The sequence below is a fragment of the Alosa sapidissima genome, chromosome 1 (assembly GCF_018492685.1).
Source record: "Alosa sapidissima isolate fAloSap1 chromosome 1, fAloSap1.pri, whole genome shotgun sequence".
Lineage (NCBI taxonomy): Eukaryota > Metazoa > Chordata > Actinopteri > Clupeiformes > Clupeidae > Alosa > Alosa sapidissima.
This window is the reverse complement of record NC_055957.1, coordinates 37288942-37309555: the sequence shown is the minus strand read 5'-3', so window position 1 is coordinate 37309555 and position 20614 is coordinate 37288942. Positions and strand designations below refer to the sequence as shown.

Sequence of the window (20614 nt, the reverse complement as noted above, 5' to 3'; positions counted from 1 at the left end):
ACACACACACACACACACACACACACACACACACACACACGCAAGCGCTTTGATGCTGCAATAAGTCCTGTCCTGTATCAGACTATACAGTATTTTTATTCAGGTGCAGGACCTGGACAAATCGCCACAAGTTCACTGAGAAATCTCCACAGCACAACAGCTCATTTTTTCAAAGTTCACCATTATTTAAACTCAATAACCCACAAATTCAAGTATCAGTTTCGAAAAGCCATTTTTTCCCTCCCGTGCTTGACTGGTTACAGGTCAGCATTTCAGAAGGTCAGCAGGTTTGAGAGGAAAGCTGGTATTTATGACAGAACATTATTTCATGGTTGCTTGGGGGGGGGGGGGGGGGGGGGGTTTGGCCAGTGGAGCTCCCCCAGGCCCCGGTGCCCATCTGCAGGCTCAGTCCAACCCCACTTCTGTTTACATGCGGGGAATTAGGCTTTGTACCGGTGCCAGAGCACTGAGCCAGCAGCACCGGGTCCAACGGCCACTCTTTGTTCCCATACAGACACAGACACATATGGACACACAAACACAGAATGCTATGAATGCAGACGAACGAACAGACATTTGGTGTATGAGAACCCTTACACACACAGCCATGCAAAACCACAGATATGTACAGAATGTGCGTACACACACACACACACACACACACACACACACACACACACAACATACACACGTCATACAAAGATACACACACATACACACACACACACACACACACACACTATACACAAGGGAACATTATGAGGCATATAAAACATATCTCCGCAGCAGATTGTGAAAGAGGGAGGAGGGAGGGGGACAAACAGAGGAGATAAAAAGAAAATGAATGCGGAGCGCTAAAAGCCATATGTCCCCAATCAGACTATGGCTCAGTGATCTGAGCTTGGGCCACCTCCCCAGCGCTGGTAGCTGTGGAGCATGCGGGTACTCTGCTGTCTCCTTTATTTCCAGAGCCCACAGAAATAGGCAGAGGAAGGTGGTAATCAGCAATCAGCCGTGCTCTACCCACTCCAGCTATTCACACACACACACACAAGGCTTTTAGGGTGCAGTGCCGCAGAAACATTCTATTACCTCCAGGCAAGGTGGACACTGTGTATGTATGTGTGTGTGTGTGTGTGTGTGTGTATGTGTGTGTGTGTGTGTGTGTGTGTGTGTGTGTGTGTGTGTGTGTGTGTGTGTGTGTGTGTGTGTGTGTGTGTGTGTGTGAAAGAGAGGGAGAGAAGAGGGAGGCACGCTGTGTACACATGCAGTGAGGGAAGGAAGAATGCAATGAAGAACTACAAAAGACTCATCTCACCAGAAAGATTGGACAGCTGCTGGAAGTGATGACCCAGAGGCCATTTACCATGGATATTGGTGGAGCTGAAACCCAAAGCCTGTGTGTGTGTGTGTGTGTGTGTGTGTGTGTGTGTGTGTGTGTGTGTGTGTGTGTGTGTGTGTGTGTGTGTGTGTGTGTGTGTGCACGCATGCGTGTACTGTATGTGTGTGTGTACACCCGTGGGCCAATGTGTTGATATTTTGGGACTGTATTTGTCTACCAAAACCTGCAACCCTCCACAGGCCACCATCCCATGTCTCTCTGCAGTGGTCTCCATGGTGAGGAGAGATGAGAGAGTGGGTCGCTGACCGATGAGTGAATGGCCCTCTGCTCAGGCCTGCTTCCTCCTGTCCTTTCTCCTTCTCTCTTCAAACGCAGTACATCATGACTCCATTTATAAAAAAGCACTCAAACAGCTTTAGCATGAAGCAGGATGCCTGGACTGGTGAAATAATGTTCTGGCACGACTGAAAGCACTGCATACGTTAGAAAGTGGGCACAAATGTAGCCTACACTCCCTTTTGTGTCCAACTGAAGGCGTTTCTCAGAGAAAAAGAATCTGAATTGTGGTAGAAGTAGAAGAGAATAGGCAGAGGAAGAAACCAAACATGTCAAAGAAACGTGAACATGAATAAAAAAAAAAACAGGAAGCACATGAAGCACCATCCAGTGGGTTGATAAGGATGTAAGATGGTATTTATGTAAGACTGAGATATGTGTGACCAAGTGGCCAGGCTTGGAGCCAGCAGAGGAGAGAGAGTGAGAGAGAGAGAGAGAGAGCAAGAGAGAGAAAGAAAGAGAGAGTGTGAGAGAGAGAGAGAGGGTAAGAGAGAGAAAGAGTGAGAGAGCAAGAGAGAGAGAGAGAGAGAGAGAGAGTGAGAGAGAGAGAGAGAATGAGAGAGAGAAAGAGTGAGAGAGCAAGAGATAGAGAGATAGATAGAAAGAGAGAGAGAGAGAGAGAGAGAGAGATGGTAAGGAGGGGAGAGAGCATATAAGGGAGGATAACTGCTCAGGGAGGGCAGAGATGGTGATGTGCAAATGCAGATCCAGACTGACAAAGGGAGGAGGATAAGAAGGAAGGTTAAATCACAGGGGGAGCCATGCAACACAAAGATCACAAGCCACTCAGATAGGAAATGAAAAAATAGATCATACTAAAGAAAAAAGGAAAACAGAAAAAGAAGAGCGAGAAAAAGGGGAATAGTGGGGGGGTGAGGAAAGAGATTGAAGGAGAGAGAGAGATAGAGAGAGAGAGAGAGAAACAGAAACAGAAAGAGAGAGAGGGAAATACAGCGCGCCGGTGAAAGCACAGAGCTGCCATGTCTTCAAAAGGCATCCAGCCGATACAGCGCTGACATTCTGTTGACAAAGTCAAGGTGCAGGATGGCTCTTTCTGTGACACCTCAGAGAGGCACTATTTTTACCCTGCTGAAGCGGCTGGGTAATAGGCTCCCGTTTGCAGCGTGCTGGAGGTCTTTCACTGGCTCCGTGACCCACCTTCATGTCTGCTCTCTGCTGAGACTTTAGCTAAGGCTGCCAACAGGAGGCCAATATACTGCCCATCCTTTTTCTCCATCTCAGTACACGTGAACATGGGCACACACACATACACACACACACACACACCAAGAGACACACCTCACACACCGCCACTCTCACGCACTCAAGAGAGTGATAAAGGGGGTGGGAGTTGTTTATGCCGCAGCAATGACAAGTAGTGAGCAGATGGGCAGGAGGCTATTCCCCAGGCTCCGGCCCTTCTGCTGCCTCATGAGCCCTGCCAAAGCACACACACACACACACACACACACACACACACACACACACACACACACATATGCACATGCACACATGTGCACACACACACACACACACACCACATGCACACACACACACATGCGCGCGCACACACACACACACACACACACACACACACACACACACACACACACACACACACACACACACACACATCCCAGTCTTGCCTAATCCCCTAGTTCCTCATGTAGAAACGAGCCTCCTATGGTAGCTGTCCCTTACTGGAGCTGGAGGTCTGTGTGTTGAGCAGGCCGCCATTACATGGCACAGAAAACAGAATGCGCCCAAGACACAGTTCAACCAGCATGGAGGCACTTCATTACCAGCAGAGCATGACGGTGAATACATACATATAATTACATCAATACGTGAATGCTTACATACATATGAATACAAACATTTTAGTGCATACCATTTTATTCAATGCTGACACTGCCTATATCTAACCTGAAATTCCCTAAAGCTTAAAAAACATACATTTATGTATGACACTATAAAATACCTGAGAAAAATATGTGTTTACATTTGATTTCACAGATAGTAAACTAATAGAGATCAAATTACAGCAGAAGCTCTAGCTGAAAATCATCAGACCTTCTGAACCTCAGAACAATTCCGTATACATGGAAATTGGCAGTAAGTGACAACATCAGGAAAGATGGTGATGTACCAAGGGAATACTTGTGAGCAAATCTCAGGTAAAACTGCAAAATATGCAGAATTATCTTGGGCTTTTACCGGCATAACACGGGGACATATTTCACCATTTTTTAGGTAATCAAAGTATGCCAGAGGAACCTCTGAGACTCACATCTGAGAGGGGCAGGAATACATTACCATAAGCCTAAGCAGAAAGACCCGCCCCCTGACCCGCCAATCAGATTAGCAGACACCAAACCCCCACCCCACGCCCACACACACATCCACACACACACCAACACACACACCCCGTCTGGACATCAAATCTGGAGAGGTTAGGGAGAGGCATGGCTACAGGAGCTCTGTGTCTGTCTCTGAGCGACTGGAGCAGACTGGTGAGTCAGTGCCTCAGCAGGAGTGTGCTCAACTTGTTGAGAAACTTTCATTTTCATTCGTCTTATGCACTCGCAGGAGTATCAATGTTACTATGGCAACAAGCTTTCTCCCATTTTGTATCAGATCTCATTACCGCCACTATGAAGACCACAGGGCTGACCATGTAATAATGGCTTCTATTTATAATTTATTTGCAAAGCAATAATGGAGATGGGGTTCATGACTCACATGCGTTCATAAGTATGTGTTGATGGCATGGATGATTGTTTTTTTTTTTTAATTAGCTGCACAATGGACACTATTTTGCTTACGTTTCACGCTCAGGAGGTTCAACCATGGCACTTACCCCTAAGGATTGTGAGTTTGGAAGTGACTGATATTTCTCCCTCGCTGTTGCGGGCCACGCACTCGTAGATGTTCTCGTCCCGCGGTGCTCTCAGGGGCTGGATCCTCAGCACTGCCCCCGCGCCTTCATCAAACTCTATGGTCTGCACCCAGAAAGACCCAGAACACAGTGAGGACCATCAAACTCTATGGTCTGCACCCAGAAAGACCCAGAACACAGTGAGGACCGCAAACCACATTGTCTCAGTTTTTTATATTTTACTCAAACATGGACAAAAAATATTAAAAATGAGTAGAAATATGGGAATGGGGCGGTGGTAGCGTATAGTGGCTAAGGAGCTGGGCTAGCATGCAAGTAGCCTGAAGAGTTCCACCATTGTGTCCTTGACCAAGGCACTTAGTCCTGATATGCTCTGAGAGAAGGGAGAATGGCTCTTGTCATATAATTGACATATGTAAGTCGCTTTGGATAAAAGCGTCTGCTAACTGAAGATAATAATTTCAGCCAAGTATATACCATACAGTTACAAGATTTTACATGATTCAATGATTGTAATGAATATTGAACGTTTTGGAAATAATATATATTACAATATACAATATAAACCTACTCATAGAACATTTAACAATGTATGTAATTTATCCATTGATGCTGGAGTGTGTGTGCAACAGACTTAGCAAATACAGGTGCAGTAACTGATACTGAACAAGGGTAGGTGACTGACCTCAATGCGCTGAGAACTGACTTTCTTTCCTTTTTTGTTCCACACGACGTGTGGCTTGGGGTCACCTGTGGCCTGGCACACGAAAGAGACGGCCCCCCCTGACACACCGATCTGGTCAGTGGGAAGCTTGATGAATCTCGGGGAGACTGGGGGGAGACGGGGGAAAAGAAGAAGATTTGTGCCTGGAAATGTTGTCAATCACAGGCTAAAAAAAAAAGTGACAGGCCCTGTAAGAGGTGAGACAGTCGAGGAGGGGAACGTTGACAACGCTGGGCCATCTCAGTGACACTCTGGTGACAGAAGGCAATAACACACAGCAATATTTCTGTCCCCCCCAATTCAATAAGCCATTACCAGATCCATCCCCAGCCATCCCAGAATAGAATAGGATCAAATTCAGCTCAGACAGACGGCCCCAGCACCTGAGATTGACACCCGGTGAGTCCCAAGGTGCTCAGAGGCCCGTCGTCATAGATACAAAAACCTTCCAAGCACCGGAGCCTGGCCTCTGTGCACTGTTGCCATAGCAGCACGTCAAACGGGGCAAGCTGAAACTCCTCCCACTCAGGAGTTGAATCAGACTCATCTATCAGATCACAGCTAGAGCTGACCCCTCACCATGGTAACCACCCTTTCCCCTCCCCCTTCCTTCCTCTCTCTCTCTTCCTTGTTGTCTCTCTCACGCTCTCTTGCTTCATCTCCTCCTCCTCCTCATCCTCTTTCCGCCGTCTTCTTTCACAGGTGAGTCTCCTCCATGTAGAGAGTACCGGAGTGGAACAAGCATCCAAACCTCCTCCTCCTCCTCCACTGCACACACTGTCATTCTGATTTAACCACTCACTTACTCAGGCATGTCAGGGGCTTTTGTATTTGCCGTTATCAAACTATTCCCAGAGGAGGAAGTGAGAGAGATGGGCGAGAGAAGGAGAGAGGGTGAGAGAGAGTGAGAGTGAGAACGAGCGAGGAAGCCAATGTCATCTTGGTTTCGCACCTCTCCCAGACGCAACAGCATCAGCACTGCACTGGGTGTGTTTTTGTTTACTCGGGAATTCTGGGAGAATTCTAGAAGCAGGGTGAAAATCTCCAGGGAGAGCTCAGCTCCCATGTTAGCAGAACCGTGCTGGTGCAATAATCAACCTTTCTTATGTTATGCAAAAATAACATCCTCAAAGCAGAGAGCTGAACATCAAACAATCCATATGACAATATGGAACAAGATTTCAGCAATTAAGTACTTGGATAGTATTTTAACTATCGTAGCATTTTAAGCCCCAGTCTTTATCCTTTTCCAGCAACCTACAGCCCATAATGCATAATGAATCCAGCACAGATACATTTATACATTTATAAGTTGAATCTTCCGTTTACTAATTCCCTGATTTCTCTGCAAATGGCCAAGCTCTTAACGGCAGTATCTCACCAACAACTGTGCATCTAGCCCCTCATTTATGTGGACACCATACTAGCACATCACCAGTACACGGGGTGCAGCATCACCATGACAACCATGATCAACCCCCTGTCAAACCACAAAAAAAGGGGGGGGGGGGGTTCCTGCCAGAAAACTCAACACAATATATAGATCCTTGTATTCTATGTCTGTCTGACAGCCTGACAAACACTGACATGCACATGACACATATAGGCACGCACAGACTAAGGATGCGTGAAATATTCTCTAACTGGCATGCTACATGTGGTGAATCCTGCAGCATGGTTAAAGGCAAGTCATTTTTCCCATTTTATGGTTCATGCTATGGACTGGGCAAGTTGAGATAAATCTGTGTGCCCCTCTATGATGGACGGTGAGTAAGCTTGGCTTGATTCACTTCTCCCTAGATAAGCCATCCGCGTTTAACATGTAGCATTTTTCTATTTCCCTTTCAACGGCCCAGCCTGTCTACCTGTTCCACGCTATCTCCCAGTGCTATGACACACGGAGGGCTCTGTCAGCATGCAGGAGAGCGAGAGGAGATGTGCTGTAACGAGCGGACAGATGGGCGGTACCTAAGGCAGCGGAGAGGTTGTGCAGAGGCAACAGGAGCAGGCTGAGGAGCAGCGCCAGGCGGTGGGCGGGGCGGCAGCTCGGCTCAGCCTGAGCCAAGGCGCCTCTTCCTGTCCAGAGAGCCATGACCCCTCAGTGGGGAGGGGGCAAAGATGGACGCTTCACTTATGATGGCCAGGCACTCTGCAAGACAGACAGATATTATCAGACAGACAGACAGAGAGACAGACAGATCAATATAATTATACCAACAGTAACTCTAGTTCCTTGTTCAGATACTAAATTTCATGCAGGTGTGACAAGATTACAACAAGGTTACTGATCTTTTTTTGGTAGAAGATTATGATGTTTCATGTATAACAGTTACAGTTTTGTGTAACTGTACTTTAACTGTACAAAATTAACTACGGTATATTCAACAGTACGCTGTGGCCTACAACACATAATGCGCAATGAAGGTTGAGAGGCCTCCATATGTGGATTAGTGGAGAAAAAATGCATGGATTTTCACAGCATAACCATCTGTTTTTGCCATGTAGAGAGACCGCAAATATGGTCCTCTACTCTTCATTTTCAGCTGATACATGAAAAATAAACATCGCTGCATATGGCAAATGCCAAGAATGAACACATGTGCACTTGGAAGCACATAGCAATTACTCTCCAAAAAGATTGGATTTTGAGTGTCTTATAGGATGTCAAGGGTAATGATGAATTTCTCTTTGCTCTACAGTCTATAAATTCAGCTGTTCACTCAAGCCTCCACTCTGCTTGCAATCCCTCACGCAAATACACACCGGCCTCAGTAAGTGCCCCAGTGATGATCACATGTATTTGGCATATGTCTCTTATTGACAGCACTAATGTGAAACACGGCTCCGTCCTAAGACAGGGGTGGAAATGGATTGTCACAGGCTCCATTAATAATTAAGCAACTTCCTGGGCTTGGTGCCCCTTCCAGTCCAAAGTCTCACATTAAAACCCAGAGCGCATGAACATGCTCTCAGACTGAGGGCATTTTTCACCATTGGCAGAAGTGCATCAATTCAGCCGAGGTCTGCAAAAGCTCCCTGGTGAGAAGTCGATAATCCACAAGTCCAATCGATTTTTGTTCCCCCTCGCTCCACCATGCAGGTGTGAAGCCAAGCGAGATGGGATCTGATAATAAGTTTTCTCTCTCTCTCTCTTTCTTGCTCTCTCCTGCTTTTCATATTACAACACTGTAACAATCTGTGCTTTGCCCCTGCATATAAAAGACAGTAGTTAACCACTTGCGCAGGGAAAGAGACCATTAGGATCCACTGTTTGGGGCACAATAGGTTGTGAGGCATCATTAAAGAGTGACCTCAGACAAAACAAAGTGTCTTCACTTGATGTATTTTGTATTTTCATGCAAAGCACCTTCTATCTCTCTCTCTCTCTGTCTCTCCTTTCATATAAACCTCTGCAGTCAACACGCAAACCGAGGCTTTCACTAAGCCTGTGAATTCCACCTCTTCCTCTTTCCTGTATTTAAGCTTCCCTCCCAACCGTGGCAGATTTCCCTCCCTAAAATGACCCCATCCAGATGTTGCTGTTCTATGTGATCTACTAACACAGTTTAGTAAGAACCCGCAGTAACGGATAGTCTTTTGCTGATGGCGCAATGAGCAGAGCAGTTTGGGGCGATTCATCAGTTGGAGCGGTGCTCTGATCTTTTTTAATGCTTTGCCTTTGTCACTTTTCTTTAATGAAACACATTCATGACCAAATTGGCTGCACAAAGAATTGCTGAACTGCACAGAAGCAGCGTTTTGGCCAGAAACCTGAGTCAGTTTTGAAATCAGAAGCACTGAGCGAGGCAAAAGAAAGGGGATCTCCTTACCACTTTGTCTTTTTAAAACCTATTTAGCTTCATGTCCTCATTTCCGTAATCCCCCGCAGCCAGAGCCAGTACACCTAAAACCACAGATAGAGGATAAAAGATTACATGTCTCAAGGAGCAGACAATGTTGGAATATGCTTCACAAATAGTGAGCGAAAAATGCTGTAAACCTGCTTGCTAAGGCCTTAATATTGTTATACACAAACAACAACCGGATGACTCAATGGAAGCATGTAGAATAGAAGACCACTTCTGGGTAGGGCATCGTCCATCGTGATGGTTGAACGTCATCTCAGTGGGAAGCAGCCATCGTGGTGCCATGCCCCTACCTGCCAGGCACGTACTATAAACCTTGCTGTAACATGGGCTAAATACATTCTTTTTTAAAACTTTTCCCTGGAAATGAAATTGAGCCTTAAACTGATGCATATGCGGGGTACTTTAAAGGCTATCAGACAGAGAGCAAAAATGAAGGATTTAATAGTCTATGTGAAACTACCGTTTTATAAGCTATAATTCCTGATTGTGACATTGCTATTGTTTTTTGTTTTTTGCATGTCTCGCACTGTAGCGTACATTGAACTTAAAATATTTCATGTTTTAGCATAAAATAGTCCTAAATATTTTAATATATCATTTTTTAGCATAAATATCATCGTATCATCGTCCATCGCAATGTTATACTGTACACATGTCAAATCACGATTAAGATGACATCACCCAAACCTACTGGGAGAGTTGTGAACAAATATATGCAGCAGACACTTTGAGTATCTATCCTATTATGATAAAAGCAAACCACACATACGCAGATGTTTTCTTGTCACAATCGCATGTTAAAAAAAAACACTAGGGCCTAACTTCAAAATCATTATGTAGAGATCTCTCTTATTGAATGTGTGGTCATTAGATTGTTCTACCACACATTTCTTCCTTTCTCCCCCTTCCTTTCGAGCAGCATCCTGCATGCGCAGCTCCCATCCATCTGTGAGATCTGCAAACAGAATCCAAAACCTCCAGGGAGTCTGTCTCCACGACTACCACGCAGTAAGCTCCTCTCCAGCTCAGCTTACACTATCCAAAGAACAGCTGCCCTTGTGAGGTCTGAAGGAAAGGATTATGAGTCTCAGGTTTGGGTCTCACACACAGGACTCCTCCGTTGATCTTGGAGTCCCATCAAAGGAAGAGATTCTCACCATGAGTCAATTATGGTGGAAGCTCTCCATTTTGTGGGGTCGGTACATTATGGTTTACAGAGAGACACAGTAGCATGACTGAGGTTTAAAGCAAAAAGCTGCTAGCTCCTCAACTGAAAAACAGAGGAAGTCCATCCTCCTGAGGTGGTGAATGGGTTGGCGTCAGCGGCCATAATGGCTGCAGTGAAACAGCCAGCTGACCTCGGTTGTTTCCAGCTAATGCACGGGGGCTAAGCAGCTTTGCCCAGGGTCACCACTAAAGTTAAGAGATGTTAGCCATGCCTGGGGTTTGCAGAGAGTGGAGTGGCAAGCTTAGAGCAAGCACTCTCACTACCAGCTGCTCAGAGTTGCAGTCATCAGTGAATGGGCATCCCTTGAGGTCAACTGTGGGTGGGGGAATGGTGCGCTTAGGGTGAGTGTCTTGGCTAGACTGAGCAGATGGTGCCATAGGCTTATAACATGGACTGAAAGCAAGGAAATGGGTTATCAGACTAATTTGAAAGAACAATACAGATGTTGCCTGAGACTCCCTATGACTCCCTATACTGGGTGATAGATATCCATTCCCATTCAGTTTGTGGACTTCCCCCTTCCACCTCTCCCCATGTTATGTGTGAATGTTGTGGATATGATAGAGTCTATAGCCGGAGCTCATGGCCAAGGAGCTGCTGTGTCAGACATTAGCATTAGACCCTCTGTGATCCCACAAAGGCATATGCAGATATGGAAATAAGAGCGGACATGCCGAGAGAGCCAGCATGGCTAAGCCCAAGTAAAGGTTTGAGGGAGAGCTGTAGGGTAGATTTATTTTTGTTTATTGATTTATTCAGCAGAACAGTGTATAGCAGGGTATAGCAAACTTCCTAGGGAAGATAGAAAATAGTGACACCTCTTCTCTTTCAAACTTGAAATTATATGATTATTAGAATGACAATGAAGTAGCCTAATGCAATGAGAGAATGGCCCATTTTGAATCTACAAGAATGTAGGAGAATATTTTTATTTTATTTTTTATTTACTTTTTAAGCTAAATCCGTTAGAACTGCACATTTGTGTTTACCCACAAGTAGGCTACTCCTTATTGCAAGTCAGTCAGTCAGTAAATATAATTAATGACCTCTACTTGATCACATTTCAGTAACTCATTAAGGGGGATCCCCCCATATCTGTGTGGAAAATTGCAGGAGTTCTCCTTTTAAGGTTGCACAAAATAGCTATGCAGGTGGAATATTGAGCTCTGCTTTCTGTCTCACGAAAGGAGCATTTGACACACACAACTGAGACTGCCAGATTCCTGATTTTGACTTTCTTGGTTCTGAATGTAGGGTAGGCTACTTTAGTTTACAAAAGAAGTAACATCTGAAAAAGCTTTCTAGTGGTATCCTCATCCTCTTGTCATGCTTTCGACTTCGAGTTTCAACAATGAAGCAAACAGAAAAGAATTGACCCCAAGTAAACGACCATATCCATCCGTTAGGCTGCTTTATTACTGTATTTAAGATATATAGGGCACTGTCAGCTTTTTTTTCCTTCTGATTTCCACATTGGCAGTGGCTTTCTAAACAGTGATCATAATATCTCCCCACTGTTAAATGGTGAGAGAACGGTCGGTTGGCATTGCTGGAGCTGAGCGGTAGGTTCCCTCCATGACCCTACAGCCTGTTGGTAGAGTGTGTGTGTGTATGTGTGTGTGTGTGTGTGTGTGTGTGTGTGTGTGTGTAAATGTGTGCCTGTGTATATGTGCGTGTGTCTGTGTGTGTGCGTGTGTGTGTGGCGTGCCAAAGGCAGATGGCTCCGCATCGTGGCACTCCGCACACAGGTGCCTGCCAGAGCGCTGATGGAGGGAAGCGCTACGCGGAGGGCTCCACTGCTGCAGGAGGGAGGGTGACAAACTGGGCCCACTTTCAGCAGGTACACTATCCATCCAGAGCCAGACAGTGGGAGGCTTAGTGTTAGTTCGCCATAAAGGCTTGTTTACATCTGTGAGTGATGGGCCAGCTCAGAGGCATTTGCAGTGTCCGCCTACACAGTTTAACATGTAACTTGAGACAATACTTGCGTTTTAATGCCTGCACTTGAAGTGAAAAAGTGGACATATTTGATAATGACACATTACAATTGCTTTCTTACTGTTTTCCCACTTGAGAATATAGACTAGCCTACATATAATTCACACTCAACATATCTCATGACATTTATGTTACAGGATGACCAAATAGGGAAAGGTGACATAATAGAACATCCAACTCAAGAGCAGTCAGTGAGTCCACATCACCGATCAGTGGAATGCATCAGTGTGTTTGAAAGCATGAGCCAGAACAGCAGGCAGGTATCTGGCATAAAATAAGCACAGGCTTACGGCTCCCGACAGACAGGCCTGAATAGGAGACTGCTAATAAGCCCGAGTGCTCCACATGGTAAATGTCAGGGGGCTACAAGCAGTCTTAATATTTCTCCATATGCTGAAAAACATAATTCAATAAATCCGAGCTGTATGAGCTGGGGCTGATACAGAACAGAGCTGGGGTGGTGGGGATGGGGGGGGGCGGATGCAGCACAAATGCAGAGACTGAGCTGGGCTGGTGGTGATAGCGAGGTCTCTGATCACATCCCCAGGGTTCTGTGCGGCGCGGACAAGTGCTGAGAGGCTTAGAGGCTGAATGTGTTCAATCCTCCCACTTTGGGCTCAGACGTTTTTTTTTTTCCTTCCTTTGCTCATGCAGACTTGTCACATCCGCGCAGCAACCGGTTGTACAGAACCTTCTAGAATCATTACCAGTCTGCTCCTCTATGATAAGTGTAGCAGGGCCCGACGTGCTAGCCACAGCCCAGCAATCTAAATAGAAATTCACGGTACACATGTAACGGCAAAGATGATCTGTGAATCTGAAAGGAGTAAATGCCTCAGTAGCAGTAGCAGTGATGTGTGCCAGCAGGACCACTCTAGACTCTAGAGTAATAGAATACTGCCAGGAATAACGATGTGGCCATGATTACATTTAAGATATAAAGTTAAGAGCCTCTAAAGTGAAATTAGATGTTTAAAGGACACCATTCTAATACAGGAAGCAATACTTTCAGTGCCCATCGATCCAAGAACCTTTAACTGGTCAGCCGTGTCTGTCTTGCAATAAAATCTATGGTTAAGTTGAGAATGTTTTTTTGCCTAGTTTTGATCATGTCCATCTACTTAGCTGCTGACCATCATGTCATGTCAACATGATGCCGTATTATTCAGGTCAAGTCAAGCTAAATAAAAAAAGTCATTTCAAAGTAAGAGTTTGTATATTAGTATATTAAAAAGTCACCACACTAAGTCTAAATATCACACACTAAGTTTAAATATGAATAACATGAATAATGACATTGCATTTCTACACTGCATTAGTCCTATGCTGAGACTGCCCTAGCATGTGTTGATAACCCACTTATGGAAACCATTCCAAATATCATAGCATACAACCTAGTGCCAGTGGAATGAAAGCCTACTTTATTTTTACCTCTCCCACCCCGGAAACAGGCTTCCCAAAGCCCAGATCATCCTCTTTAATCTACTGTCATTACAGATGAGCTGCATGATAGCACATCACCACACAACTGCTCCCATTGTGGACAGCGGCTTTTATGGCAACTTGAGTGAGATAGCCTCGGATAAGTGCTGGTCTAGTCACTAAGTAGAAAATGGCACACACACACACACACACACACACACACACACACACACACACTGTCCTGAGTGCAATAGGACCACGGGTGTGGCAGAGGCTGTGTAGCTATGTAGTACACATCATCCACATTTACATACTGTATATCACATACTCTCTCTCTCCCTCCCTCTCTCTCTCTTTCTCTCACACACACACACACACACACACACACAACTGTTCCCATAGATGTAACGATCAGGGGAGTCGAGGTCTTCCGATATGACAGTTTCATACCAGACTGTATGATGGCTGAACAACTCTTGCCCTGGTATTCTTGTTTGGCTGAAATGTGCTGGATTTGTGATATATTTCCTCAACATAAAGTTGACTTGAAGCTGCCTCCCAGATTGTGCAGGTCAAACTGTCTACAGACAAGTTCCATTTCATGAATGTTAAGATGATCTTTGAAGCATTTGATGGGTATATTTCAGTTTGTCTCTCTGAACTGACTCAATATACATATACAATATACAACTCTCAGTAGACCAGGAATGAATACACACACATACTGGCAAAGATTGTAATTTTGAATAATTTAGTCTACCTGTATGCAGAGGTGTCAAGGTAAAATTCATACTTGTCTGTCTCCTAAGCTCTCCTATTCATCTTACTTGAATTCAAATCAAATAATAAACCATTTAATCACTGCATCAACCAGTGAAAGGCAGAGATCCATAACACAGCTAAGACCTTGTCAACACACATTCCAATTAGTATATCTTTGCCTCACAGGCCTCTTCAGCTAGACTGCCTTTACTGTGGTATATACTAATAGCTACACAGTCATTCTTCTACCAAGAAGAAAATAACATATAGACAAGGCTGAAAACACAATATGATCCAGTCCAGGAAATGTCTCTTCAATTATATTTTATCAATGACGAGAAGATTTACATGTATGGCATTCATCCATTTAAAAGTTTTGAACAGAAGGGTCCTATACAGGAGGCATCATTCACTTCCAGTGTTTGTGAATCTTAGATAAACCTTTGCTGCAGCGCTCTGGACCTGCTATTATTCTGCCTTTCTTTTTTTAATATGTGATAAATAATAGCTACACAGCTTCATCTCCTCCAACCCATTATTCCAGCGCTAAATTAAAAATTTAAACCCATCCAGCAAGGTAGAGGGTGTAACCTGAGCCGTTGCCAGGAGACAGCAGATCCAATCAGACGAGCATCTCGGGAACTCTATGAAAAATGGCAGCACCTTGTCAACTGAAGCACCACCACAGTCTGTTTTATTTTTAGCCCTCCACCGCTTCCCCTGTTCTCTTGGTATCCTTTAAAATACAACTGTCCCCTCACTCATATGAAATTTACCAGGTTCTAAATGCAGGCCTTTAGAATACAACTGTCCCCTCACTTATATGAAATTTACCAGGTTCTAAATGCAGATATGAAATTTACCAGGTTCTAAATGCAGGCCATTAGAATACAACTGTCCCCTCACTCATATGAAATTTACCAGGTTCTAAATGCAGGCCTTTAGCATTTTTCCTGGCACTGCCACAGAAAGCTGACATTGTTTAAAAACACATAAAAGCTCATAGTTCACTTTTTAGCATGTAAAACAGTGCATTGCCTTTTTTATTTCCCCAGGTAATTGATGATAAATAATTCCTGATACAGCGGGTAATTCTTACAAGCTGCTGCAGTGGCCTCCTTTATATCCCTGACAACCCATCCTGGTAACCGGTGAGAAATTCCTTTATTGATCGAGCAGAGAGGGGTGAAGAGAGCATCTAAAATTCTTATGTGAAGAAAATCAATGGGCGCCGCAAAAGGGCTGACAATGAGCAAGATGACGGGACACCTGCTACGAAAACTCAACACCAATCTTTGGCTCATTAAGCCTGACCCGCAGCCACGAGGGGAAATACAAAATGGATTCATCTACGGCTGTGGCGTCCACTTGGTCCTCCCAGACCAGAGGCGACCATGAGAGATCAGAGGTCAAAGGGACCCTACTCTGAGAGCCAGTCATCATGTCACACTGGGACAGTTATTACCATGACATCAGAGAACACAATTTCACCAACCATAAAAAGAGGCACAGACATAAAATGTTGTGGTACTGCTGTGGATAATAAACCTTTGCCATTTCTGTTCTATAACTGCCATTTCTGTTCTATAACACATACACTGCTGCGCTCAAAGTGTTAGTGTTGGTACTAAGAGGCTTATTATTGCAAACATCCTCTATTGAAAGAACAGGTCATACTGATATATTCAGTACTTCACCTATATTCCAATATTTAAAGCTAATTCACAGACACTTCATGAAGAGGATACAGAATTCATCTAAAAAAATATATCTTAATGCGGGATGAATTAATGCTGTGCCCACAAACATTTTCTAACATAAAGAGTGTTGACATGATTCCACTCAATCTTTCCCATGCACACCCACATCTAGCACTTGTCACTATCCCGCCATCCATTTACGTCAGTCGTCAAGACAGCTCCCACCACCTACCACCACATCCTCTCTCCATGTTCAACTGGATTTGGCATGCCAGCACTAAGAGGAGCCAAATATGAAGTTGTAACATGTCAAGAGGAAAGCATCTACAATGTTTTGTTTTTTCCTGTGAAACTTAACATGGCATCCCAAAACACATGTCTGTGTCAGAGTCAGCCAAAGCGTGTTCGGTATTTGCGCAGTGAGGATGGCCTTGACCTTTCATTTCTGATGCAAACAAAAATGACTAAAACAATATAAACTCAAGGCACACACTAGTGCTTTTATATAACACTGAAGAGGCAAAATGAGAACAAGACAGGAGAGAAATGTTGTCAATATAATATATATCTTTCCAGGTAACGCTTTATTGTCCACAGCAGATAGATCTGGTGGCTTAATTTATTGCTGATGCCACAGATAACAGACTGGCTGTGGCCTTTAACCTAGACCAGATATTTCTTAGGGATGACAAAAGATAGAGGTTACATTTTGGAGACACATGGGGGCATACATGCAACCATCTCCACTTCCCCTATGCATTTAGCAATACAGAGCAATGTTGACATCCACCCCAGTGAATCTCAATTTTCTTTGAGATGTTTGTTTAGTCTCTTCTTCTGTAATGCTAACCTCATTAGAAGTATGGTAAGTTCATCACCTAAAGATAAAAAGAAAGGCGTGAAATAACTCCATGTTGGCTCTTTACAACTCTCAAACATATGCGCGGGAATAACAAAAAATAGCCTACCACACAATCTGCATTCCTGCTCACCTGTTTCATCTTTTGCATATAGACACAGTAAAGAGCAGAAACGGACGTTTCTGCACAGCGGATGATTTTTTTGGAATTGAAATTGTTTGAAATTGTTTGCAAATGTGCATCCAGGGCAATATGAGTGTTCATAATACAAACGTGCCCTTCAGTAATTGAACGTCAGTGTTTCTGACGACAGAAGAGTGGAAGGGGCCGTCCAGTGAACCTAAACAGTTTAGTGAACATTGCAAAAGCGATCACATTTAGCCACGACACATCTCTGACAGCCAGCCAAAATTATGAACAAGAAAATGGTGAGCCTTCAGTTTCATTTTACCGAACCTCACACATGTCTGGAGTCCCTGCTCTCTCTTCATTCAGTTTGACTTTGGCCAAACCATTAATGTTTTACTACATTTTGGGCTGTTAATGGTTGATAACACAAGACACAGCAGGTGCCTATGGTGATATGAAGAACTAGTTTTCTGTAAACACACACGTACACGCACGCACGCACACACACACACTACAAACATACAATAAAGTAGCCTTTAGTATTGACTTCAGACTAGGGTGAACTCTCATCAACGGTCTGATTAATCTAGCCTATCAGAAAAAAAGCTTATTTCCCAGGTTATGCTAAACTACTGTATAGCCTATTCTACCATCTGACATAGGCCTATTGCCTCTAATGTCATTCACAATCTTAATCCCCATGGCACCCAAACATCTATGTTTCACCAAGAGAGCATTAGTCCGATGCGATTCTGATATGGTAGGAGCACAGATGGGCTATCGAAAACCTGAACAACGATATGATCCTGCGCTATCCTACCGTTATTCACCAAACATTGCACTGCACTGGCCAGACTTATTCAAATACACAATCTGTGCGATGTACAGTGACAATCAATTGCAAATGTATTTCACCAAACTGTTGGACTAAAACGCAAAACAATCATACCGGTGGCATGGTATAATCTGATGTGGCCTGCAATTTCCTTTATCAGCCAGTCCACAAACCCTATTGGCCTCCATTGAGTTGCAATCACAGAGTATAGCCTACGCTCCGGAAAAACCTGGCATCGGTCACTTAGTCGGCAGTTACCACGAGCGTAATTTAAAAAGAAGTCTTTGTGCGGAATCCCACGCTCGTGTTAGGAAGGCTTATGAAAGAAAACGATCGTGTTACAACTGAAGTCATTATGCAAAACAATAAAAGAAGAACAAAGGCAAATAACGCCGCCGTCGATGATTGAGGGGTCCCCCGTGTATTCTTAAACGAACAATGAGACTGTGGGATACAGCTGGGTGGCACGAGCATCGGATGCCACCGACAACCTGCACCAACCGCATAGGCAAACAATATAATGTTCATGGCAAATGTTGGGTATCAGTCTTCGGCTTTCTGCTTTTCTGTTGGGCTATTTCTGTCATTATTGACTTTAGATGACTATGAAATTCTAGTCGAAAGAAACGGGAAATTCTCTCTCTCGTGCAGACAGCTACATCCAACATTGCACCCACGGAGGTGAGCATAAAGAAGAGTTGAGTGAAGAGCACCTCGGCTCTTAGTGGGCTATTATTTCGTTTCATATGGCAAACCGATATCAAAACTAAACAGGCTTTTAAAAATGTCACTCACCTTAAAAACGTTTATTGTTGGTAAAAGGCATGAGGCCATCCACATAGGGGCTTCATGAGGAGCGGGAGGTAAGGGGAGCCTGGCAAATTATAATCCGGTATCTCCGTGCTTTCTTCAAAAATTTTGAGATGCTCGAATTGTCTCAATGAAAAAATAGTCTAAATAAAAAAAACGGTGTCAGTGAAGCTGCGCTATCTCACTGGGCTGCTATCTTTCTGTCCCCATTTCGAGAAGCCTCCGTTAGGCTGTGCGGTGTAGGAGAATGGTGGTTGATGTCATCGATACTCTCTCAGCCCTCCTCCTTGGTACCCTCCCTACTCACACATACACACCCTACTCGCGGTGATGTGATGAAGGCCTCTCTCGCCAATGGCAACCTATGTGTGTAGGCTTTGTGAACTGAAAGAGCTTGAGGTCAGTCTGGGCACAACAAATTTTATTTTAATTTGGCATGGACTGTCCTGGCATCGACCTTGCATAATGTTGGTTAAATCTTTATTTTATTTTAGGCTAAATGAGCAATAATGCAGCACATACCCTCTTTGAATTATGAAATGAAATGTCTATTTCTGTTAAAATCATCCAGCATGTTTTGACAGTGTTTTGATAAAATGGTGTCTTGTGTGACCCCCCTCACCTTCTCTTCCCCTTGTTGTAATCCAGGAGTTCATCTGCAGCATACAGCATTAGGGCCAGCCAAGTCAGCAGAAAGCTGTGCCAGCTGACACAGTTTCCACCCCTATACTGGAGACAGCCATAGCCTTCATCAGGCTATTCCACCCTCTCATTTGACACAGATTTGAGCTCCACTGGTGTGTTCTGCATCAATGTACTTGCTCAGATTGGAAATTAAAAGGCACTGTAGTATGCAAACTGCTCCAGCACCATGGGTCGTGGGGGTACCTTTAGAGAGGCCTGCTTTGCAGAACTAAGTATAACTGGCAACAGCACACACACGTGAAACTGAGAAGGCATAAGGTCTACCTGGAGGAAGAATGAATAGCCCTGGGTGTTGTAGGGTCTCTATGGAGATGGGTCAAATAGGGATGGGTACCTTAAACACATACATCTCGCTGACTTGTGAAGTTGCTTAGGTTTTCACAAATTAATCATGCATTTTTCTCAAGATCTTTTTTTATAAAAAAAATATATCCCATATATATCGAAATGTATCCCATGATTATTGAGGGTATAGTAGCCTATTATGTCAGTTTTAAGACATTACACCCGTTAGGCCTACATGTGCACAAAAGGCTGTCGTCCATTTCATTTACTATATGGTGAATATACATTCACAAGGAGAAGTTGTTTAAATAAGACCGTTAGAATAGGTCTTTGTTGTCATCAGATGGTAGGCTGTTCAGTACAGACAAAAAACAGCCTTAGATAAATTAATTTGTATCTACTGCCACCTTGTGGCAAAAAGTTTTGGATTCTTGCCGATTATTCCAGTGACTTGAGTTATACAGATGTGGGAAAAATATTATTAATACATGTGTGAACTTATCCTTTGCTTTTAGGTAGGGTCACTAGGGCTAATAAATTATCTGTTAGAGAAAGTGTGTACCACATCAAGTATGATATTTGGGGAAAGAAAGTCCACACACAGCAAAGCAATCAGTAAGGCCAACCTACCAACTGCCTGGGCCAAGGCAGTAGATGCCTTGCCCTGTGAAAAGAACTTGTTAGAGAAGTAGCTTTGTTGTGCTACCACC

General features: G+C 44.1%; 1 protein-coding gene across 9 annotated transcripts in view; it reads right to left on the bottom strand.

Annotated features, from left to right (window-relative positions):
- LOC121681552 (receptor-type tyrosine-protein phosphatase S-like) overlaps positions 1 to 19170 on the bottom strand; it is a 68889-nt gene extending 49719 nt beyond the window's left edge. For 4 of the 9 annotated variants that reach the window (XM_042061382.1, XM_042061603.1, XM_042061528.1 and 1 more), the window contains exons 1-5: positions 18900 to 19170; positions 9132 to 9205; positions 7270 to 7450; positions 5263 to 5408; positions 4539 to 4680 (exon numbers count right to left, since the gene is read on the bottom strand). In XM_042061382.1, the coding sequence (XP_041917316.1) occupies positions 4539 to 4680; positions 5263 to 5408; positions 7270 to 7393 (412 nt within the window). In that variant the 5' untranslated portion in view covers positions 7394 to 7450; positions 9132 to 9205; positions 18900 to 19170. The remainder of the gene's footprint in view (positions 1 to 4538; positions 4681 to 5262; positions 5409 to 7269; positions 7451 to 9131; positions 9206 to 18899) is intronic. The other 5 variants (XM_042061810.1, XM_042061946.1, XM_042061881.1 and 2 more) reach the window with 3 other exon arrangements.
- Between the last annotated feature and the right edge of the window lie 1444 nt (positions 19171 to 20614).